Below are 25,650 nucleotides of genomic sequence, written 5' to 3' on the forward strand. Positions count from 1 at the left end.
ATCTATACATTCATGTAAGATACAATGTTAGAATTGTAAACTTCTGAGGGATACTGCAAAGCCAGAGACACAATTAAGAATGCATCTTCACAGCATAACCCATTAGTAAACTAAATTCAGTAAATATTTTATGGCACTCAGTGCAGGTGGTATCGTCCTGTTTGTGTGCGTGTGATTGCAGATCAGAAGTATGGATGAAAGAACCACGTCTTGCATCATCTGAGCGCAGAGACACCTTTGGGCGAGGTAATCCTTGGACCGTGGAAGTCCAGCTTGTTAGCATGGTGCTGAGCGGCTGCTGTACTCAGCTTTGTTCCCAATGAAATTTTCCTGGATAATTAGATGTTATGAAGATTAATGTGCATTAGTTTTACAGAGCCACAGGAGCTCTGCAAAATACTCTCAACAGCTGTCTCTGGTCTCTTTAGAGGTGATAGTTGTGATTGTATTGGTCCCTCGATGTTTATTGATCTATATTGATCAGCTCAATTCTTTTGTACCAATGGTTCTGTACAATCTACCAAACTGTACTCTTACATGCCCCTATGAGGTTCTGCTGTTTAACTTCAATATAATTTCCTACAAATTACTCCAATTAGAGAATGCATATGAGCGACTCTAATCATGTTTCAAATCCACTGCAGACATAATGCACCCTTTTCAGATTCTTTCCACGTAAATCAGAGTCAGATTGTTTTAACTCTAAATGTTTAAGAGTTTATACATTACATTACATTACATTACAGTCATTTAGCAGACTGTGGCTTTCCCGTATCCAAAGGTTGGTGGTTCACTTACAATCAGTAGTATATTACATATCATTCACCCATTCACACACTGATGACAGGCTACCATGCAAGGTGCCACCATCAGACTCTAACTAACATTCATGCAACATCCAGTCCACACCGATGGCAAGCCTTCGGGAGCAACTTGGGGTTAAGTGTCTTGCCCAAGGACACATCGACTGCCGAACTGCCGAAGCCGGGTATCGAACCACCGGCTTCACTTATAGCTTCACACAAAACATGAGAAAATATATAAGACAAACATTTTCGCACACACACACACACACACACACACACACACACACACACACACACACACACACACACACACACACACACACACACACACACACACACACACACACACACACACACATTTCCACTGTGGTATGAAATATTTATCTGCAAGCTCCAGTTTAGAAGGTGCAAATACAGGCAGTATGCTGGTAGTAGAGGTCATGGAGGGTGCACACTCTGCCATCATCTGACTAATGCATCCCTGACTAATGCATGAAAGGTCTAGATTTAGGGCAGAAAATAGAAACTGTTTTCAAGATCACAAGTTAATTTGACATTTGCAAGATCTACTAGACATTTAGGCTGTGTTCTGACCTGAGAGTTCTGTAGGCATCACATATAGGTACGGTTTTCTTTTTGAAACATATTATTAATATTGAATGATTCAACATTTTCCAGGCACGTGGATTATGTAAAGTGCTATATGTTGAATTATTTTTGTTAAAAATATCTAAATAATTAATAAAATAAATAATAAGAATCATTTGAAGCATCCCATTAAACCTTAATGCCATGCCCCGTCTTTGCTGTCTCACATTACTTACCCAGCTACGCTTCTTTGACTTTACCCACTGGGATTTTCTCTCTTCCAAATACACCATGTCTAAACTGCACTAAATAGTGGATATTCAAGGTGGATGGAGAGATATATAATCTATAAAAGACTTAGAGAAGGGTGCAACATATTCACAAAATCGGTAAGATAGTGTCAGAGTGTGTTCTTGTGGTCTGTCCTCTTCCTCTCACTTTTCTGTAACACTGATGCACCTTCTGCACCCAGCCATCAAATATTCAAACTGACTCTCTTCCTGTTCTGCCACTCGAGACACCTGAATGCACTGATCTGAGACCAATTGAGCAAACAACACTGCTCTCTTCATTTATTCCCAACCAGCAGCACCAGCCGAAAGACTCTGACATTTAAATAATTAACAAAGATCACCTTTTCAACACTGATCCTGCTCATGATTCACTAAGACCCCCATCCATCTTTAAGGAGAGGTTAGGCTGAAATATTAATGCCTAACCTCATCTATTAGAGATTATGTTTAAAACTTCTTCCTGCTCTATCCTGAAAGATAATTCTGCAGTTTCTGTTTACAGCATAACTCATAATTAAACATCATCAATATGAACATGATGGTATATTTTTTCTTGGGCAATCTGAGGTCTACTTAATGACTTTTTCAGATCTAATAGTCCTCATCGACAGATGGCATTTGCTCAGTTGTCAAGGAGATGGCTCGGTTGATATCATGTGACCTAAGTATAGAACTTTGTTGCTCTGAAACCCGTCTCGGTCCCAGCCTGCCAAGCAATGACATAGCCTTAATTGTTTTATTCACCTAGCGTTACCCGTGTGCACCTCAGTGTCACTGTATTAATTAACATGGATGTAACTGTTTTTGTTGTCTGTTGATGTTTTGGGTATCAAACACTCACCCTCTTTAGATTGTATGCTTTAAGAAGTGATACTTTGCTCCTTTATGAGACCACAGCTGTGGTCAGGTTGATTGCATGACTAGCTTTCATGCTGACAATCAAAATAATCAAGACTAACGTCTGAAATTTGTCATGCTGTACATCATTTTGAGTTTTGTATTTGCACAGCATGGATTGATTTTTTGGTCATAATATCAAATAAATTGATATAAACAAAAACATAAGCTATTGAAAGAAGATTTTGACACAGGGCCCTTACCGGACAGCGCCTCAATATTGTCCAGAAGCAGGAGTTACCTTAAAACCCTTTTTATTTCAGTTAATATTAATCAAATTACAGTAACATTAATTAATTGCATGAATAGTACAATCATCATGCAGTGCTTGCTGTATGGTGATTTTTTTTTAACAAATCTATTTGTTGAAATAAAAAAAATTGTCATGATTCTAGGCATTAACCCACCTTTCCAGAATAACAACATCTGTAATGTTATGGTTAATAAAGATGCAAAATGATCTGGCAAGCAAGATAAATTATAATGCAAGCTGTGTAAGGTCTAAAACCTGTATGATGTTTCAGTCAGCCACCATGCAGCAGCAACTCTCCTTTGTGCGCTGACCTGCAGGGATCACACTCAAAATAGCAAAATAGGAATTAAGAAATAGGAATGAATATAAATTGTGTAAATGGCTCTTAATCTGCCTGTTAAAGGTACAGTGCTGTTACAAAATGTTACCATTGTCAAAAGCCCTGCAGTCTTACAAGCAATTCCTGGTACTTATTGGTGATGCAGGTTAATCCTTTCAGTATAACACTTTCAAGGTTACAAGGTTATTATATTGTCAATGTATAACAGGGTTGCGCAACGAAATGCAGATTGTACTCCCATTTCGCTTAACAGTAAAACACAAAAACACACACACAAAAACAACAATTATATTATCTGTGGAGGGTGGAGGATGAATAAACAGTCTCACAGCCAGAGGAAGAAGCTGTTTAGAGATCTGGTAGTTCGGCGGCTGATACTTCTGTATCTCTTTCCAGATTGCAGCAGGGTGAACAGGTTGTGGCTGGGTGGGTTTGTCTTTTAATATCCCTACAGCTCTTTACAGGCACCTCTTATAAAAATATCACTGATGCTCAGTAGATGGGTACCAATGATGTTCTGGGCGGTTTTATGTACCCGCTGCAGAGCCCTCCTCTCCATGTTTGTAATGTTTCCAGTCAGGATGCCTACTATTACTCCTCTGTAAAAAAACAGACAGCTCTTTATGTACTGCACTTAATGACCAGTAAAACTAATAATCCATAAAATAGAATAGAAGAATTAGCATTTGAATTTTGTGGCTGCAGTTTAACATCTTCATACTATTGTACTGTGTTTATTATTATGCTCCAACCACCAAGTCAAAATCCTTGTGTGCGCAAACATGCTTGGCAATAAACCTTTCTTAGAGGATTCTGATGTCAGCGAGAATAAAAATTGAATCTTTGTTGTTTGACCTGAAAAGATATTCGACCCCTACCAATCCTGACCCACCGACTCATGGAATAATCTAGCCTCTATCTATAATTGGATAGGAGGACTGACTCAGAAGTGAGCTATTACTTAGTGGGATCAAATGTGAACTACAGTATGACCTCTTGGTCAACTGGACACCAACACACAGGCAGTGAGGCACTGAGGACGATGAGTGGATTGATATAATGCAAATACGATTTGGCAGTGCATTTTTGAGGAAAGCTCCCAACTGCTTTAACTTATCTGATCTGATCATCTGATCTGAGTTTTTATATTTTAAATTGGGAGAAAAGCTCAAATATGAAAGAAAGAAATGCTGGAATATATTAGAAAGCTGACAGAAAAACAAACCCAGGGAGAAATTAGGGACACCTGTCTCTAAGCTGATTGATTGGTGGCCAATAATATTTACATTTCATCCTCAGATCCCAATATATATATATATATGATATCTTATTCTCAGGTCATTGTTTCCTCTTCTCAAATGTAGTTTTAGTTATACATGTGGACTAAAAGCTAGTCTAATGTCTAATGTCGTTTGGGTCTAATGTCGTTTGGGTATTCAAACTGGCATCCAACAGTCACCCATGATAAGATCACAGAGTTAAATGTTCCCAGTTTGGGTGGATATAACACAGTAGGCTACTGCTGAAAGGGTGTTGAGTTTCCCCACATTTTTTAAATCTCTGAGACATTCATTAGTCATCATCTTTCAGTCATTTTTTGATAACTGAAATGGTGCATGGTGCACTTTATTACATTCAATTAATTGGATGAGCAACGGAAGCAAGAGAGGTTTAATTAAATCTGCTCTGGGCACTGTCACACATTGGCCGGTCCAAGTGACAGGGAGAACCTAAAAAAGTTGAATTTCAGAAGCCAGAATCTTGTAGATTTGCACAGTACACTCAAATTTACTGCTGAAGGCAGAATATCGGTTTATTTAAACCCAGATAACTCTTAAAGGAGTGTCAGGGAGTTTTGTAACTGTCACATTTTATATTCTATTATAATATTCTATTAAGTTGAACTTAAGTTGGAGTCCTTTTCACTTTTTGTTTAAGGGAATATAAGTTTTGTAGATACTTCAGTAATTGTGTTGGGTTTTTTTCATTTTCAAAAGGGGATTTTTTCCCCCGGATAAAGCCTATTTGTGGAAACAGCCTAGAGCCTCTGGGTGCAGTGTTGCCAGCTTGCAGTCCTTCTCGCTAGATTTAGTGACTTTTCAGACCCTCTTAGCGACTTTATTTCTTAAAAGCTACTTTAGAGATGTATTTAAGCCATCAGATATGTTATATATATATTTTAGCAAGGGACCACGAGATAGATAGATAGATAGATAGATAGATAGATAGATAGATAGATAGATAGATAGATAGATAGATTGGACCGATTGGTAGCTAGGTAGGTAGGTAGGAAGATAGATATATAGATAGATAGATAGATAGGTAGGTAGGTTGATTGATTGATAGGTAGATAGGTAGATAGATGATAGATAGATTGATAGATAGATAGATAGATAGATAGATAGATAGATAGATAGATAGATAGATAGATAGATAGATAGATAGATAGATAGCCAAGTCATATAACATTTCAAATGTGAATTCCTCTTGGGGGTGGCACTTCATGGAGGTGGACCATCGCAAGGTGCTGCAGTTGTAGGACAGCAGATGGCCCCACTGCGCCGCTGTGGATCCCGCTTGGCACAGAGACGCGACCACGTTGTTCCCACTGTTCCCCTCCCTCCCTCCCTCCCCCCCCCCCCCCACTCCCTTTCTCTCCCTCGGCTTACAGTATACACGTATCTTCCACAAGCATCAGCAGTCTCTCCCCATCAGTCTCCGCAATACTCAGCGCTACTGCGGCGCAAAAACATGGCACTTCTGCGTCGCGAAGGACCGGTCTCCGCCGCCGCCGCCGCGCACCTCTCCGTCTTTCTGTTGATCACCTCGGCCTGGATGGCCGTGCCGGGACCCGTGCGCTGTGACAGCGGGGTTTTAAAGCGACGCGGCGGAGAGCACCGTACGTTTTACATGGGCGGCGGAGATGGAGGATCCTCGCAGCAGGGCTCACCGACGGACGGTGGCGAGGAAGCCGTCGGCGCGGAGAGCTCACCCCGCTTCAGGAGAGCACTGTCCCGGGAAAAACAAATGACCCTGCTCAGCAGCTCGTTCGTACTCAAAGGGGATGCGACCCACAACCAGGCGATGGTCCACTGGACTGGAGAGAACAGCAGCGTGAGTAGTAGCCTATCCCCCCTTGATTGTCCCGTCCCGTCACGATCCGCTGGTTCATGCACCATCCCCACCATTCCCTCTTTGTCACCTTCCACCATCCATCACTACAGCCACTAGAAACAAGTTATTGTTCTTGCAGGAGGCTGCAGACGCACACTGTGTGTATTTACGCATCTAGGTGGTCCAGCCTGGAAGCGTGGTGCATGTTGTCGGGCTTTGACTAGGACTTTAAAAAACGTTTTTATGTCAGAGGCTCCACTATTAGACACGTAGACTCACTATTTCACCCCCAGACTCCCATTACATCACATGGTGGCCCAGGCTCAAGAGCATCTTTGTACATGTCTGTTTACGCTGTGCAGGGACAGCATGGTGCTGAGATTACCTTTTTATTAAACTTCCCATCATATTTGTTTTATATTTTAACACTATTGAATCAATGGTGTCCTGGGGGAATTGACCCACTCTGAGCAGCAAAAATAATAAGCACTGGTGCCAAAGTGTATGGTGACATTTAGAAGTCCAAGGACGCACAGAGCCGTTGTGGAAACAAGGAGCGCGCAACAACAGACAGCTCGGTGCTTGATCCAGTCACACGAAGCCATTACTAAAATATTAATGGAGCTTTATACGTTCATGAATTTTGCAATGCCTTGTTTATGTGTGGTGAGCTGGCTGTAGCCTACTTTTTAAGCATTTGCCGCCAATGTATGCCTATGTTATGCTCTAATAACTGTTTTCTGACACCAAAGTAGATTTCAGACAGATACCGATATTAGAAGAAATAAGTCCCTCTGGGATTGAACATGTCATGTCAGCGGGCACAAACATAGCACAACATCTGATGCTTCACTAAAGTCATTACTAATATTCCTGAAAAGCTGAATTAAGCTTCTATAACGGGACATTTAAGTGATTACGTTGGAAATAAAACACCATGTATTGATATGGTCAGTGTATGAATATTAGAGTGATATTTCCTTTGGGCCAGGTCAAGTGAGAGCAGCTACACCATGTAAACAAGAGCAGTTCTTGTGATGGAAGACACCGGAGGGGTTTCAGTGGTGGTGTCTGGTGGGGACATCACTTGCAATCAGAGCCTTTTTTGTTAGTAACACATTTCTGTTGTACTGGCAGTGTCTCTGGAACAAAAGGGAATGACATGAGAGAGGAAATAATCTGCCAGCAGACCTATGTTGCACAAATTTGCTGGAGTTTCATGACAAATGATTTAGTAAATAATGTGCACGGTGACATTTGCAGGTAACATTTAATTTATTGGATTAGCAACAGAGGCAAGAGATATTTAATTTAAAGATGCTCTAGGTACTGTCACACATTGGTCGGTCCAAGGGGCAGGGAGAACTTGAAAAAGTTGAATTTCAGAAGCCTGAAATCTTGTAGATTTGCAGAGTATACTCATATTTACTGCGCCTGAGAGGCAGAATATCAGTTTATTTAAACCCAGATAACTCTTAAAGGAGTGTTAGGAAGTTTGTAACTGTCACATTTTAAACTATGGAGCTTTGAAGTTGAACTGAAGTTGGAGTTATCCTCTCTTTTTGTGTAAGGGTATAAAAGCTTGAAGATATCGCAGTTATTGTGGGGTTTTTTTTCTTTTCGGATTTGTGGAATTAAGAGATGTACTTAAACCGTCAGGGAAAAAGCAAGAAATAGATTCAAATATATTATGTAATTATGTATTATATTATGTTGTATTCATATCCAATGATGCTTTATGCAAATGAGCACAGGGGGCTTGCTAGGGGCTGTTCAGGTGTTGTGGGATAGAGCAAGGTGTCTAAGAGTCAAGCATGGGCCCGCGGAGAATGTTGGAGAACCAGAGGGAGGGCTGTAGGGGTCCATGCCCGCTATCGGCCGTGGATTTTTACCTGAGAAAAAGACCCTACTTCTCTCTTGATTTACTACCTCAGTAAACATTGTAAACATGAGTTTATGGTCTCAATCTCAAACAAACAAACTGCCCAAAGTCAGTTTAGAGGACAAAGCACTACAACACAATAATTAATCGTAGGATTCTAGTACTCTGGCATTTAAAAATGGCCATTTCAGTTATACAAAAATGTCATCCTCAAAATGGACTCCAGGCTTTCCTGTGATGAACTTCCCCGTCGACATCTCCTCTTTTATAAAAAATGTTTTAATTGAGGCAGTGAGTCTGCAGGAATCCTCGCGCTCTGCCAGCCATAGGATGTTTGACTTATCTTCAATATACTTGCTGTGGGTATTTACTCTGAAAGGTCAATGAGTCTGAGTTCATCCCAGCTTAATTAACGTGGACGAATGGTGCCATGCAATTTGCCTCAGACTGACATTTATGAGTGGCACAAAGATTGATGGGGGGAAAATGAATCCCTGCCTCTCTTGTTTCATCATTTTGTTCTTGAGTCTTTGACACAGCATAGATGACTTCTGTTTTCACATATGCTTTGATGATGGGTTTTCAAGGATGTGATAGAGACCACCTGAATATAGCATGTTTTTTCTGAAAACATTCACTACATAATTTCATCATCATTGTAATATGTGTATGTTTGTGTTCCGGCCGACCTCCATCTCTTGCCAGGCTGCAAAGTGTTTTGAAAAGAGGATGAATTGTTCATCTAGCTTTATAGTAAAAGTCCTGTTATTGAAAATAAGTCTTGTGCACTCCCCTCTGTCCCTGTAGCAGCAACGACGACAGACACTTTGGCAAGCCTTGATTGGTCTATTGATGGCTTAGAGCACAGACGTGTCCTTGAAGAGCTGAGATAGCTATTGAAGTGTGTGCATATGTGTGTGTTAGGGTGGTTTTGGAGTATGAGCATGGAATTCAAGGAAAACAGAAAAACAAGTGGATGTGGAATCTAGATCAAATAACAAGTGTAACAGTAAATATCGCCTCTCTTTCAGTTTCTAGATCCACAGCAGTATAATAACTATTGCAGTAGTTGGCCTGTGGTGTTGCTACTTGCTTCTTTCCCAAGAACTGCTTATATAAACCCACTCGACAATGCGCTTCCTTGGTTCCTGAGCTATACACCTGCCATGTATCAAGTAGCAGCTATTACTGGTCAAAAACACCTGTGAAAAACACCCCGTCCGACTTTACTGTTATAGTAAAGTTTGTCTGGGGGCCCAACTAAAAGGGCACCAACATCTACGGATGTATTGTGATGTTTAAGTATAAAAAGTATTACTAGTATTACTTCTTACTCATTGAATCCCAAAATATCCAAGCACTTAAACAACATGTAACTCAGCTGTAAACTACTTACTGTGTATTTTTACTTCAGAGTAAAAAAAAGAATTGCAGTATTTTTGGTATTTTACTCACAAAATATGGGGGCAGTGAATTTTTGGACTCTAGGAAAAAAAACATGGTCACAACAATTACAAGAAGAGAAGCATCATGGCGTCTTTTCCCTAATAATCTTAACTCAAGGTTCACTAGCTTTTCATGGTAGCAACAGCAATCTCCATCAATTTACCGAGACCAGGAGATGTTTCAAAGCACAGTTAAAAGATAATTCTAATTCTAGATTTCTTTGTCAAATTATTATTTCCACACTTTATGTCCACACATAAACCTTGAAACTGATGCATGACAGTTTTGAATGCACACTTTTTATTTAAAAATTGTAGTCATATAACCTGATGACATGGTTGGCGACTGTGGCTCAGTGGTAGAGTAGGGTCATCCTCCAATCAGAAGATCGGCGTTTGATCCCCGGCTCCGGTAGTCCATGTCGATGTGTCCTTGGGCAAGACAATCACCGCAAATTGCTCCAGAAGGCTGTGCCATCGGTGTGACAATGGGTATGAATGTTAGTTAGAGTCCTGATGGGCAGGTGGCACCTTGCATGGTAGCTCCTGTCATCAGTGTATGAATGGGTGTGACTAGAAAAGCGCTATACAAGTCCAGTCCATTTACCATTTATCATTTAGGGGTCGTTTTGTTTGATCAAGCTGGTCCAGAAAATTACAAGCTTATACTTAACATCACTACTATATGGACTACTACTCATTTTAAATCCATTATGTGCAGGATTGAAAATGTCTGGCTTTGGTGATTCCTACTGGTGATGTAAAGAAATACACTGACCACCCCAAAGATCCAAGATTAAACAGGCCCTATTATGCTCTTTTTCAGGTGCATTTTTTTTTTTATCTCAAATTACAGTTACAACATGTTTACATGCGTTAATGCTCAAAACCTGCCTTGTTTTTTCCTCATCCTGAATGTCCTGCAGCAGCTCCTCTCACCATCTCTGTTAAACGATCTGTTAGAGCGCTTGCTCCTCCCCCCAGACGGCCAAATCTGCCCTGATTGGTCAGCTAGCCCACTCTGTTGCGATTGGTCAACCGCGCAGCGCATATGCAAAATGTCCCGCCCCTTACCACCAACAGAATTCAGCTCCCTGAGCCCCAAAACACTGTGGTAGCTTTGCTTACCGATATTAGTGGCATCTGTGCTGCCCTACCAGTATGAACGCAAGTCAACATGCCGAGGTGTCCTTGAGCGAGACACCTAACCCCAAGTTGCTCCCTGGGTGCTTCTTAGGGATGGGTAAAATGCAGAATTGTAATTTCCCCATTGTGGGACTAATAAAGGCTTAATTATAAGAAGCCGACCGAAACAGCTATATCAACCAGGACGTTTCACAGTGGTCACTTGTTACCAGTTTAATCAAATACTGCATTGATTACTGCAAATACTGCACTATGTGGTGTTAGGCTTTAGGCCTATGCTGTGCTGTAAACACGAGTCCTTCTCTTTATCTAAGAAGCTAACAATTACACTCACGTTGCCTGTAAATTAGCTAATTTACAACCTACTGTATGTAGGGTCTATTTTGACTGGTTTTGCTATGCATTCAAACTTCTTTGACTATGGGAACAAGACCTTAGAGACAGATGTTCCTACAGATGTTGTTGCTTGCTCACGGTCCTCATTTTCATAATAATAAATGCAAAGATACAACCTACAATAAAAGAATGCTCTAACATCATAACAAAGTCAAAGGTTTACAAGAATGTCAGCCCGAAGTTTTCATGAAACTGCAGTGCTCTGTATTCCCCATAGTCCCCATAAGAGTATTTCACAAGTCTACAATGTTAGCAAGTACTATATCTAAAAGTGAAACACAAAAGCACATTAAATGTATAACATACCTTAGTACCCCGGACAGCTGAGTGCCAACAGATACCATCCTTTGAGAAGTCTGTGTGCCCTCTGAGACCGTTTGTGGACGGTCTGTTGTCGGTACCGGGTCCTTCTGTGATGTACTCTAAAAGACAGAGACAAATTTACTCATTAAAACTAATTTGCATCAGATGAAAACATCTATCAAGCTAAACAGTCATGTCCAGTGAAAAATCAGCCGACAACAAATATGCATTTAAACACATGCACAAAGACTCAAAATATTATTTTATGACACAAATACAGCCCGGCTGTCTAGCTATGAGTAAAATGTACGTAGTTCATCTTATTCTGGGATGTGTCTAGTTGACCTATTGTTGCTGAGCACTGTGTTAACATTTGAACCCCGGCTAGTAATGTTAGCTATCTTTGTTGTGTTTTAATTAATCATCCACAAATAATAAATCTATTTACAGGTTCCTGAACCGCCATCATCTTTCAGCAGTAAGCGTTTCGAAAATCCAGCCGTGAACTGTGTCCAGTTTTGAAAGTTGTTGAAGTTTAGCCACTGATTCTTCAAGTCATCTTTCTTTGGGGGTTCATACAAAGAACATTTCCTTTCTCAGAGCAGAACACGGTGTCTTCTCGACATGACGGCAGCTAAACAAACTCTTCCTCCGGAGCTCCAGCGCCGTCTCTCTCTAGCTCTGTTTGAGGGCGGGCCAAACTAGTCGGAAGGAGTTTTATGTCACTTCCGTTACATTATGACCTCATAAATTTACGGAAGTGAAGGAGAGAATTCAATGGAGCCGTTTCAGGCAGCTCAGGAGCAGCGATTCTGGGGAGGGTAACTCCTTTTAGGTGTGGACTTTTTTGGTGGGTTTTACACTCTACGGACCATTTACTTGTAAAAAAAAAAATATATATATATAACACACTAAAGAAGAGGGAAAAAGTGGAAAAGCATAATAGGGCCACTTTAAGAAAATTGGCTTGAAAACAAAAGTTAGTCCTGATCCCACTGTCCACACTCACAGACTTTGAACCACATTCCTGCAAAGTCTGGGAGGGCTAAAGGCTGCACCGCTGTCAAATGCATGAGGACTCTCTCGCAGAGCCCCTTATGCACCCTCTGGACTAAGGGAATTACCGGCAATTTAAATAATTTTGACGTTAAATACCTGGTTACCATAGGAAGCCTGGAAGTGTCAAAAAATAACAACCGGTAAACAAATATAGAAGGAGCAACCGCAACTACTCAATCATGCTGCTTTGAAAAAAACAAGTGAATAGATTATTTGACATCACCTTTTGTTGAGTCAGCAATGTAAAAGCCTCGTTCAAATAAGTCAGTCCGTTAAATGCTCTGGCCATAAAGTATGGAAAAAAACTAAAATCAAAAACTCCCAAACCTACAATTGTACCTAGCATGTTTTGGCGTCATCAAGGTAACGTGAAATGTTGAAAAGTTTTGTCCCAATCCTATTCATACCATTTCGTCCCCACACCCAAGCACCTAGTCCCTGAGGGTTCAGGGATTGGGGTTTAGGGGGGCACTGGGATTGGGCCATAGACCTCCCCAGTTTCCACTTGGATTGTCTCATTTCTTTACAAACAAACAGTTCTACAATTCTACAACTTCAACATTGAATTGAATATTATATGTCCAAGGACATTTCGGGAAATTAGGATATTATTTCCAATAGAAAAAATACAGCATCATAATGCACTGACACAGACATGAACATGCATGCATGCATATAGATTTTTCAGTCCCAGAAGACATCCTTAGATGAGGTCGTATGACATGATCCCAGCATTCTGAATGAAGGGAGCCTCTTCTATTGACAGGACACCCTTTGTTCCTCATTCTTTCCTCGCTCTGTTGATTAGCCCCAGGGAACTCTGAGCTCTTTTCGTCTTCCCTCTATTTTTATCTGCTCTCCATGGTAATGAACAGGATCACTAGCTGTGTGTGTGTGTGTGTGTGTGTGTGTGTGTGTGTGTGTGTGTGTGTGTGTGTGTGTGTGTGTGTGTGTGTGTGTGACGTGTGCATTTGTATCAGTGAGGAAACCGCACTCCCCATTTAATAAGGTTTCTCTATTTTGCATGTATCGATTGTTCCATGGAGAGACCGATTATACATTTGCATTGTGCTCACACTGCTTTTAAATTTGCGAGTCTGTTTGCTTTCATGTGTGTGTTGCTGATCCCTGGTGGGCTGTCTCACAGTATCCTAAGTGATTAATGAGTGGCAAAAGGGGCGCTGACAGTCCAAACTTTCGTCCTATACCTTCTGATGCCATAGGGGAATTGTGGGTAATTCCTTCCACTTTAAGAGCCCTCCTGTCTGGGAATAAGTGGAAGTAGAGCACTGCATTTATTAACTCATAAATGTTCAAGAATTTAATATATACAACCTGTATAAAAGTAAATGGTTATCGCTCATCCACTGTATCGTGGCTCATCGAGCATCAGTAGATATAACCATGCAGCTTATCAGGATCAAAGATAGTTTGCGATACTGAAATAATTTAGTGAGAACATGATATCAATCTTAATATTCATAATAAATAACAAGACAAAAGTGCAAGCTGCGTTGTGTTTCATTTGACCTTGAAGCCACACAGTGCATGTGCCGTACATTTACAGAAGTAAAGTTATCAGGATACAGTGGCCAGGAAGGGGATGATGGGGGAGCAAAAGTGATACAACTGAAACTTTTCTTGAGAGTTATTGCACATTGATGGGGAAGAGGACATTGTGTAGCAGCTTTTTAATATGTTTGCCATTTTATTTCAGCATGCTTACATATTCAAATAAGCATGATATACTAAGTTTAATATCAGTGGAGGCGGTTTGTGAATGTCATTAGTGTTGCAGGTATTTGATTATAAACCAAATAAACAGTACTAACGAGTACTGGACAAACAAAAATTTGGACCTAATTATGGTGCTATCTGAAGAGATGAGGAATGACCAAAGTTATCAGATTTCATCCTGTGGGGAACATGATTGTCTGACCCAAATTCCATAGCAATCTATTGACTTATTGTTGTTACTTATCTTTCTCTGAACCAAACATGTCAACTTTCTGGTGCAGTTATTAAAGGTGAGGGCATTGGGATACACCATCAATGAATCATGTTCCAAATGTTGTGCCAATCCATCCAGTAGGTGTTGAGATATTACACAGGATGAACCGTCAGCTGATCATTAGCCTGAATATACATTGATCATCACCATTCCTCCTTCTCATCTTTCTCTGCCTTCATTGGGTAGACAGTTCTTGTTTACTTTGCTTTCTATCTGTAGATAATATCAGTGGTACAACCTTTAACCCTCATCTTCCCCTCCTTCTTACAATGCATGCAGGTTACCTTGCTAACACCATCTTCAGATTGAAAGCATTGTTCTAGCCAATCAGGTCAAAGGAAAATCTGCCTGCAGGAAACATCTATTTAAAACAAGGTATTGGTGGAATTTCAATCCAGTCTTTAGAGGGAACCCTAATGTTTTGTATTTGCATTGTAAGTCATGGCTCATGCAGGTGTGTCCACACATATAAGCTGTAACACAACAGAGCCGTGTGCTCACACACGTATGCACACTCACAATCTAGGTCTTCAGGATCCTGACTAAATGTGAAAGGCATTTCATTTGGCCTCTGGTTGTTCTGCGGTGTAAAATTGTTTGCACATGTGAAAAGAGGCTTTCTCGTCATTTATCTTGTCTGTCATCATTCTTCCAGCTTAAAGAGACACTCCAAAACGCAGACTGTAAATCATGAGTCTTGTCTGCTTGGTCCTCCTCTCTCTCTCTTTTTAATGTGAATCCAGCACTGTTTTTAGATTACACACTACAGTGCCACTACAGCATGTTTGACATCCAGGATGGCTATCAGGACACAAAGGCTCTTTTTGAAACATCAAATGGCTCTCGACTTCCTCGCATGGATGATTGATGCCTGCCATCCATTATGTCATTATGAAGGCTTTAAAGATATCGTATTGAGCCGATATTGGCCTTTATAAAGGCAGTTAAAGGAATACTGTACCAAAATATTGCATGCTAACTGCATTGCATTAATCTTATCAAAGTTATTGTTTAAGTATTTAATGACAGATAAAGACGCTTAAAGATTCATGACAGCAACAAATTATGTGATAAAAAACTGAATCCTAGCTATTTTAGCCATTAAGATGGTCGATTTCAAATGTACTCAGGTATAAAATGTCTTATTCAAACCAAAAAGTCAGTCTCAGCTTCCAAAACCCATATCACTGGAATCTAAACAGGCTACCTGGCACAGTAGAATACTGATACTTCTGACTGTGAAGCAAGACATTTATATCCGAACTGTTGGCAGAGTTACCTCAGAAAACATAGTTCATTGGCATATAAAAGCACTGTGGATGATTAAGTCATTCCTCTTAGAAAACCTCAGTGCAGGCATGGGACAGCTCTTTGCCACTTGGCGGTAGGTAGCATTTGTCGCTTTGATGCTATGGTTGCCTTGCTAATGAGACCTTGGGAAGATGCTTGGAGCAGCATGCAATTGTTACTGTCTGACTAAGTGTCTAGTGGTGCCAGATGAATGCTGGCTGCCAGGCAGCTAAATAAAAGCATCAAGACACGTTTGTCGTGTTCCTGGGCTGCTGGCAACGGGACTGAGAGATTGTTGTCTCTGTTTGTTCTTGTGGTGCTGTATGTGTATGAGGAAGGTGTATGTGTGTGTGTGTTTGTGTGTTTGTGTGTCTGTGTGAGACGCAGTTTGGGGGTACTAGTTACCAAGCAACAGTCAAAACAACTAGTTGGCAGGCTGTGTTACACAAGAAAGCACCTCATCTGCTTGAACATCCCGGCCATTCTCCAAACTTTCATTATTTTGTAACGTTGTTAAAATGCACCCAACATGTGTCCCTCGTTTTTCCAGTTTTTTCCCTGTAAACGGAGAACTTTATTTTCTCCCATGTATCTTGTTATTCAGGCTCTCCTCATCTACTGCAGTCTGGCTTCCATTCCCACACTGGAATCCTGTTGGGGTCACCCCTCACACTTCTCCCAGGTCTTGCTCTGGCATTAATATATGCCAGTCATATTGACGTTGTCAGGTCAAATCCCTGTTTCGTCATTACTAATTGTTTCATGCATTTTGCATTTATCCGATAATTTGTTTGTCCTGTTATTTAGGCAGACTAATGAAGCTCTAGCGTAAGTTCAGTCAGGAAGACAATACTCTCGTATGCTTAGTCTTGTAGTTTATTTCTCATACATCTGCCATTCTCTCCTCAAGCATGCTCACTCACACGGGGGTGTCAATCATGATATCAGCTGTTTAGATCAGCGGGTCCCCTCAATCCAATAGCACAGCGAAATCATTACATCATTAGCCTATCATCTTGCTGCTGTCTCTCTTTAAATATGACTGTCTCTCTACCTTCAGTACGTTCATGCTGCTGCTACGCACTATCTCCATCATCCCAGTTTACGTGTGTTTTCATTATGAACCGACGCAATTTGCAAAGGTACACATTACCTTTTTTTCCAGTCTCGTATTTAGGAGCAAACTGACGTCCAGTTCCTCAGCAGAGGAGAAAGCTTCTTCTATCTTTCGTTTCCTTACCTGGGAATCTCACCGGTTAAACCAGGTCACACTGTGCAGGTAACAACCTGATCAGCACCATGCAGTCGCCGGCCAAACCAAGCAAACCATCCATGCAGGCCACAGAGCCGAAAATCCAAAAGCTTCTGCCTTACCGGCGTCCCTCGGCGCAGGCTCCTCGTGGCAGCGGCCTCATGCGCTCCGCATTCATTCCACTCCAAGTGCCGCATCAATTAAGGTAAAGACACTAAACAGCTGTCGCACCCGAACCGTCTTCTCAATCGGATAAATATGGTCAGGCTGCTTCGTCAGTAATTTTATGTGCTGCTTAAACCATAACATTGTTTTCATTCACTTGGCGTCCCCCTGTTCAACGGGAGAACTATTACTGTAAGTCCGGTAATAGCGGCGCGCCTAAATTAATCTACCTGTACTACAATGGGTGTCTGTAAGGCTCATTTGAAGCAGGGATTTAGAGACACACGCAGTCAGGAAATATTTAACCCATCTGTTTCCTAAGGGTATTATACAGCATTTGCCGTGCTGAATTCTCATACTAAAACGTCATGCCGTCACAACCCACATCACATGTCCTGTACCATTTAAAAACCCTCTACAGGCTCATTTATGTGAAACTTTCAGAACTTGTCATTGTAAAAAATGGATAACTTGTAAGGTTCTCATCCGTACCTTAATGTAGCCGTCTCCATCCTATGGCATTCATGTACATCACTAAAAGTAGAGTTTGTTTTGGGACTTTAAACTCAAATACACTGAAGTCGTATTATGTTGTGTGGTATAATTTTCAATCAAGCGAAGGGAAACCTTAATGCAAAGGGCACACTCATTTTGACATGTTCAGAAGTTATCCACATCAGCTCAGCTCATAAAGTCCATAAACGGATCACGTTGGCCTCATTCAAGCAGTGCGCTGGTCATTGCTGCCCTCATCTCAACCGCAAGCATGCTCAGTTGGCATGGTGTGAGATACCTGACTGCATAAGCTCTCATGTCTGGGGCCGGCAACGGAACACAAGTCTCACTTTCATGGTTAAATCAGTCGTCATTCCTCAATGCGAGCATTCCTCTTCATGATTCTTGCGATAGCTTCAGGCAGTTAGCTGCCACACAAGTCATTGCTGCAACCTCTCGTGGCAGTGAAAGTGCACGCTCCCTAAATGTGCCTTGCTCAGATTCCATATACATATGCATATAACTGGTGGTGGAGATTTTGCTACTATGCTGCTCACTGTCCACTCATGAACCTCCTCGACATTACATTCATGTCTTCTGGCCACAATCCTTCAGATCATTGAAGGCTTTTTTTTTTTTTTTTTTTAAAACATTAGATTCTATTATATTTTAAGGCTAAGTAGTCATTACGAATCCCTTAGAGTCTGACTGGTATTGTTTTCACCTAGTGGGTCGTTAGCCCAGCCCACCTTTCACCACGGCCTGATTTAGCATCTTAGCGGCGCAATTGCATCGCAAGATGGCCTCCTGTCGCTGTATTCTGCTTATTCATTCATTTGTTATTCATTGTGCTCTTCTAGATACTACTATTCATAGCTATCTCCCAATTCCTCCTATCCGTGGTACTCTGGTAAGTGGGTCACTGCCAAGGCACCATGGTCTAATGCGACCTCATACACTGCATCATGGTCTAATGTGTCCTCATACTGTTGTCCTGTCATGTGTTAGATGCTGCCATCTGACCCTGTCTTGACTGGTTTTAATCTCAGCATGTGTCTTTCTAGTTAAAGGTTCTTTACATATATTGCATTTCGACCTATCTTAATCTCAGTCATCAAACCATAGTCCTCCTGACCTCACATGCTGGAAACTTTATTCTGTCATGTGGTATTGCATTCATTGCAGCAGCACTATTGGGTGATCTGGTTGGGAAATCACATGTGTTGCAACAGCAGCATGGGGATCTGTTAGTGGAATCACATATGTTGCTGCAGTAGCATCAGCTTTGTGTGATCTCTTAAGTGGAATTGCATTTATTGCAGAAGCGGCATTGTGGGGAATCTCATGTTGGGTCAATATAGAGGTTTGTCCTGACCTGCTCTATACAATAAGTATAGATAAATTGATAGTTCAAGCTCTGCACATACTTTTTTTTAAGTTCGCCCTAAATCCCTTGTAAGTCATGTTTTAACTGGCGCTGGAGCTTTTGTTACTGCCTTTCCTTTTGTTGCCTGCTATCATAATTTGCCAATTTTGCATTGTTAAGCATCTAAATTCTTCCGTAATCGTGCCTGCCCACATTCTCGATACATGCATATAACTGGTGGTGGCGAGTTGGCTCAACGGCTATTTTGCTGCTCACTGTTTCCTTTATCTGTTATTTCCAGTCAAGGTTATTCAGCTAATTGCTAATATTCATGTATTTAGCTAATTCTTCACATCCAGGTTTCTATTACTACGTTTTCATGTATTTATCAATTAGTTGTATCCATCGTATTCTGCTAATAACTACTTGTGTATTCTGCAATTGTTCCATTTTCATCATATTCTACTTATTGCCCATATTAATTGTCTTCTGATATCTGGTGTCATATCAGTCGTATCGGGTAAGCGCAAGTTCAGTCAGGAAGTAAATACTCTCGTATGCTTAGTCTTGTAGTTTATTTCTCATACATCTGCCATTCTCTCCTCACACATGTTCACTCGGGATTTCCTCGCTGTCATTGTTTGGGGGTGTCAATCATGATATCAGCTGCTTAGATCAGCTGGTCTCCTCAATCCAATAGCACAGCGACACAATTACATCATTAGCCTATCATCTTGCTGCTGTCTCTCTTTAAATATGACTGTCTCTCTACCTTCAGTACGATCATGCTGCTGCTAGGCGCCCCACCAGCTCCCCATCTCTGCCCAATCTTCTTAGATTCATCAGCTTCATCAACTCATCATTCTATCAGCCTCATCCACCATCACCAGTGTCTGGAGTCAATGGGGGAATTTATCTTGCTGCTGCTCAGGGCAGACACCCCTCAATAACAAATCTCCCCGTAGAGTCCAAGCGCCAAAGACTCTGTCAAGACTTTATCATCACATGTCATCTGTTAATAATAAACTATTATCTTTTCCTCATTTGAATGGTCTCTCCTGATTGAAATGCAGACTCGGCCACACATTACTCTATCCATGGTCTGTCCCATCAAGAGAGAGAACCACTAATTTAGACTGTGGATTTATGATACCCAGACGATGATTTCCTAATAATTCTTTCATCTCATTTTCCGATTGTCGAACCTCGGATTCAGGAGGAGCAATGCGGATTCCCTCCTGGCCGTGGAACAGTGGACCAGCTCTTTACCCTTGCAGGCCTGTTGGAGGGTGCATGGGAGTTTGCTCATCCAGTCTACATGTGTTTTGTGGACTTGGAGAAGGCCTTCGACCGTGTTCCTCAGGGAGTCCTGTGGGGGGTACTGCGGGAATATGGGGTACCTGTTTCGTTGCTACGAGCCATTCGGTCCTTGTATGACCAAAGTGAGAGCTGTGTCCGGATACTCGGCACAAAGTCGAGCTTGTTCCCAGTGCGTGTTGGCCTCAGCCAGGGCTGCCCATTGTCACCAATCCTGTTTGTGATTTTCATGGACAGGAGAGTTTCCGGTTTGGGGACCTCAGAATCGCATCCCTGCTTTTTGCAGATGATGTGCTTCTGTGACCTTCAGCACGCACTGGGGCGGTTCACAGCCGAATGCGACGCGGTCGGGATGAGAGTCAGTACCTCCAAGTCTGAGGCCATGGTTCTCTTCCGGAAAACGGTGGATTGCACCCTCTGGGTTGGGAGTGAGTCATTGACCCAAGCGAGGGAGTTCAAGTATCTCTTATTCACGAGTGAGGGTAAAATGGAACGGGAGACGGACAGGCGGTTCAGCGTCAGCAGTGATGCGGCATTGTACCGGACCGTTGTGGTGAAGAAGGAGTTGAGCCGTAAGGCAAAGCTCTCAATTTACCAGTCCATCTACGTTCCAACCCTCACCTATGGTCATAAGCTTTGGGTAGTGACCGAAAGAATGAGATTGCGAATACAAGCGGCCGAAATGAGCTTCCTTCGTAGGGTGGCTGGGCTCAGCCTTAGAGATAGGGTGAGGCGCTCGGCGTAGAGCCGCTGCTCCTTCGCGTCGAAAAGGTGAGGTGGTTCGGGCATCTGATCAGGATGCCTCCTGGACGCCTCCCTTTAGAGGTTTTCCAGGCACGTCCAACTGGTAAGAGGCCCCGGGGTAGACCCAGAACACGCTGGAGGGATTACATATCTCGTCTGGCCTGGGAACGCCTCGGGGTTCCCCAGGAGGAGCTGGAATGTGTTGCTGGGGAGAAGGACGTCTGGAGGACCCTCCTTGGCTTGCTGCCCCAGATAAGCGGAGGAAAATGGATGGATGCATCTCTTTCATAGTTTTTAGTGTAAACAAAGCCTATTTAACTGAAGATAAAAGATTAAAGTTTTAAATTTGGAGTTGAGAAGATTTCACCTGACAATGACGTTGTGTGTGCTTGCAGTATTTTGTTCGGTAAAAAAGCTTTTGTTTGTTATGTGTGTGTGTGTCTGCCTGCCTGCCTGCAACTACTATAGGAGCAGTGGGTAAGCACTGCCTATAGAGCCCCTCTGCGTGTTGTAAAATGCAGCCCAGCAGGGTTTCTCCAGTATTTCACCTTCACAGCAACACATTTACAGATTGGATGGTCTTCTGTCCGTGCTAAGCTGTCCCCAATTTCTATCAAAAACCCCCGATCTGAACCCAATCTCAAACCAGGGACCAGGGTATTTTCAGTTTTTTAATCTTAAGCCAATTGCACACCAACAGCATGGAGAACCTCCACACAGGTCATGCATCAGAACAGAAAAATGGATACAGATATAAAATGGCTTGTCTGTGTCCTTGGTTATGATTGGTAAAACAAACACATTAAACACACAAAGTGGTTGTATAACAATTTATTTCTATATGTAGAATATCATAACATATACTCAGAAAGCAGGACGTTGTTTTTCTATCATAAGTATACGTTTTTTCCCACATACATCCATACGTACTGTGCAGGTGCTAGAAAATGAACATGGAAGGTGTTTGGACACTTTCCTCCCATGTGTAATGACATCTGCTTTTAGTTCAAATGTCTAATACAAAATATGTTAACATTTTGCTGTAGGACCTGTAGTAGCCTTTTGAATTAGGACTTTTGTCTATCAGGACCAAATACAGTGTAACATGGTGTATAATGCCTGAAAACTTGGGAGGTGATCAAGGTGGCCAAATGGGTCGACACAGTGTTTGAACTTGACTCGGCATACCTCTATTTGTTTCCTGTTTTTTATTGACAATCAACGTTGGCTCTGTTAACCATGACCATTTACCATATTTCCCTGACCATTTACATCCCAACCACATTGCCTACCTAACCAGGGAGTTTTTGTTTCTAGACCTAAAAGATCAGATAACAGTCATAGAGTATGAATCATTTGTGCCGTTTTGGGAGGCACTGGCTAACAATCTATCAAAACACAATCCCCCAAAAAATGTTTTGTTAAGTTAAGAAGACTTGTTGGGTGCTTGGATGTGCGGGCCTGTCATAGGGTCGGTGATGTCACCCTGGGAGGGTCTCTATGGTTTGGACCTGGGACCATCCATTAATTAGTATTTTGATTAGTTTGCACTTATTTGTCTTGAATGTATAATAGATGAAGACATTGATGCATATGTGATGTGTTTTGAATGCATCACACATTTGCAGAGTTACTTTACAAAATCAACAGCATAAAAGTCTTGAGGCTCAGTCATTTTAAAAATGTTCTGATTTTGCTGGTTTTGTTTTTTTGTAACACATGTCACCCACAGAGATTGGGCATTGTATCATCGTGTATATTTAATTTATTATTCCTTCAAGAGACCATGAACCAATACCAGTGTCTTCACATTTTGACACTTTGTCCAAAACATCATTCATTATCATATATATTTTTTTCCTCTGCAAGGCTTTTGTCATTTTACCATTGTGAAGTATCGACTTAAATCCATTTCAGTACGGTACTAAAGAGAACTGTCTGGTTATTTAGAGAACTCTGTTTTTTAAAAGCTATAGTTATTCTGAATTAGGTAAAGTTTGTCTTGGAGCACAAACCCAGACTCAAAGTCAGCCCTGTCTGCAGTTCAAAAGCAGCTCTGCTACCCAAGTTCTACCAGTAATGACGTGCTTGGTCGCAATGCCAACCTCACACACACACCTACACACACAAGGTGACTGGAAGCAGTAAAATGGAAATTGGCATGTGTTGATGGATGTGAAGCCTGCCTGTAATAATTCTTCTCCTTGGAAAAAAAGGTCTGAATGTTTGTGACTCATGTTGATAGCAATTAGAGCACCGGAGTATCAGGAGAGAGGTGGCAGCGTTGGAGTGTGTGGGAGGAAAGAAGGAAAATGAAAGAAAAAAAAAACAATAACCCCACCACAAGGCCTCTTTCATTTAAACTCTTATTTGGGTTTTTAACAAACGTGCTGTCAAAAACAGTGCTTGTTTTACATGAAAAAGACTAGGCCTTGCGCTGTGATCTGAGCTGGCAACAATGTATCGTATGATTCCGGTCTCTGTGACTGTTTGTTGCCTCCACCTCCCTCCCTCTTTTTCTTTCTCTCTCTTTGTCTCTGTCTGTGTCTCTTACCCTCTTCATTTGGTTTACTTTTGCTTGATTGAAAGTAGACTTGTGGCTTTGAGCGAGAATGGAGATGCAAAGCTGTGACAAATTGAATTATTGTTTCGAGTGCTGCTTGTCACAAGAGTGGCGTCAGGTGATTTTGGTCTTCTGCAGTGTAAAGGGAGAGACAGAGAGGCTTACAAAGACGGGGTGACAGTCAGCCACCGGGGTGCTAAAAATATATATATGCAAACTAAAGGGGTGATTATGTGGTTTTAATATGCAGGTCAGTAATTTGAATGAAAGTTTTTCAGGTATGGAAGCATTTTTTCAGAATAAATCTCTAAAGATAGAAAATGCTTAAACAGGCCCTATTATGCCTTTTCCCACATTTTTATCTCAAGTTACAGTTACGTGTTTACATGCGTTAATGCTCATAGTCCTCCTTGTTTTTCTCATCCTGGCTGTCCTGCTACACCTCTTCTCACCCTCCCTCTGAAATGCTCCGTTGTAGCGTTTGCTCCTCCCTCCAGAAAGCAAATTCTGCCCTGATTGGTCAGCTAGCCCGCTCTGTTGTGATTGGTCAAGGTTTCACATTTAAAGCTCCGTCTCTCTCTTTTGTTGTTTGAGGGCGGGCCAAACTAGTCTTTTACGTCACTTCCGTTACATTATGACCTCATAAAGTTACGGAAGTGAAGGAAATAATTCATTGGAGCCGTTTCAGGCAGCTCAGGAGCAGTGATTCTGGGGGGGGAGGGTAACTCCTTTTCGGAGTAGACTTCAGGTTTTACACTTTATGGACCTTTAGATGTAAAAAAAATAAAAATAATTATAACACACTAAAGAAGAGGGGGAAAAGTGGAAAAGCATAATAGGGCCACTTTAAAGCTGTCTGTAGTCGGGTAGATGAGATTAAATCAGCAAAACTCTCTATAGAGAAAGAGTACAATTTGACGATAATCGAAAATATGAAATGCAAGTAAGTTATAAAAAGCATGAACTGACAGTAATGTAAATGATGAAACAAGACTGTTTTCACTGACAGCAATTAAAGTAAGTACAATTATTCATTTTTGTTAGTGGCAGCATTATATTTTAATTCTGCACCCAGAGGGGGGCCCTTGCTGTCACGTTTGAGAGGGGCGTGACAGCAAGGGCCCCCCTCTGGGTGCTTCTGATTAACAATATTTTTAGTCGAATGGAATGGAATATGTACATTTGTTATATTTAATATGTACTTTGATATTTGTCCTGGGTCTGAGCTCCTCAGTCCCAGATGTTAGAATCCTTGTGGGGATTGATGAGTTGGGGAACTCAAAGATGCAGAGCCTATAGGAGGATGCTGGGGTGGAAGTGGGGCTTAGGAAATGCTACAGTGGTATGGCAGTGGTTGTGATTGATATATGTTGCAGTGAAAACATGTGACAGTCGCAGCAGCGGACGTAATTTAACAAGACTAGTGTACAGACCTGCGGCTCTGGAGGTCGTACTTTGAATGAAATACTTGCATGCTAACATGCTCACAGTAACGACATGCTGTTTACCATGTTCCCCATCTGTTAGTTTGCTAACATTGGCTTCTAAACAGAAAGTAAAGCTGAGGTTTATGGGAATTTCATTAGTTTTGCAGGTATTTCAGTCTAAAGCAAAGTTTTGGGCTGATTGAACAGTGATGTGATAGAGCTGAAAGGTCAGGGGATCACAAAGGACCTTTGGATTGATTGTCCAGACACCATGGATATCTGTATTAAATTCTATGGCATTTGATGTCGTTGTACTGTACATACTGTAGTTGTAGAAATAATTCAGTCTGAACCATTGTGGAGGATCGACTGACCGAAGCATCAACATTGTTTTACAACAATTTAGATTAAATTAAATCAACTTAGATTAAAAATTAGATAAAGTTGTTACCATTATAACTGCCATAAATTAGTCAGTTTGTTGATTTCAGGCCAAAC

The 25,650-nt window shown here is 41.5% G+C and overlaps 1 protein-coding gene across 1 annotated transcript in view; it reads left to right on the plus strand.

The window, feature by feature from the left end:
• The first annotated feature begins 5,928 nt into the window (after positions 1 to 5,928).
• Positions 5,929 to 25,650, plus strand: part of LOC129093889 (VPS10 domain-containing receptor SorCS2-like) — a 145,711-nt gene continuing 125,989 nt past the window's right edge. Inside the window, exon 1 of the mRNA XM_054602010.1 lies at positions 5,929 to 6,291. Coding sequence (XP_054457985.1) covers positions 5,929 to 6,291 — 363 coding nt within the window. The remainder of the gene's footprint in view (positions 6,292 to 25,650) is intronic.

The sequence above is a fragment of the Anoplopoma fimbria genome, chromosome 7 (assembly GCF_027596085.1).
Source record: "Anoplopoma fimbria isolate UVic2021 breed Golden Eagle Sablefish chromosome 7, Afim_UVic_2022, whole genome shotgun sequence".
Taxonomy (NCBI): Eukaryota; Metazoa; Chordata; class Actinopteri; order Perciformes; family Anoplopomatidae; genus Anoplopoma; species Anoplopoma fimbria.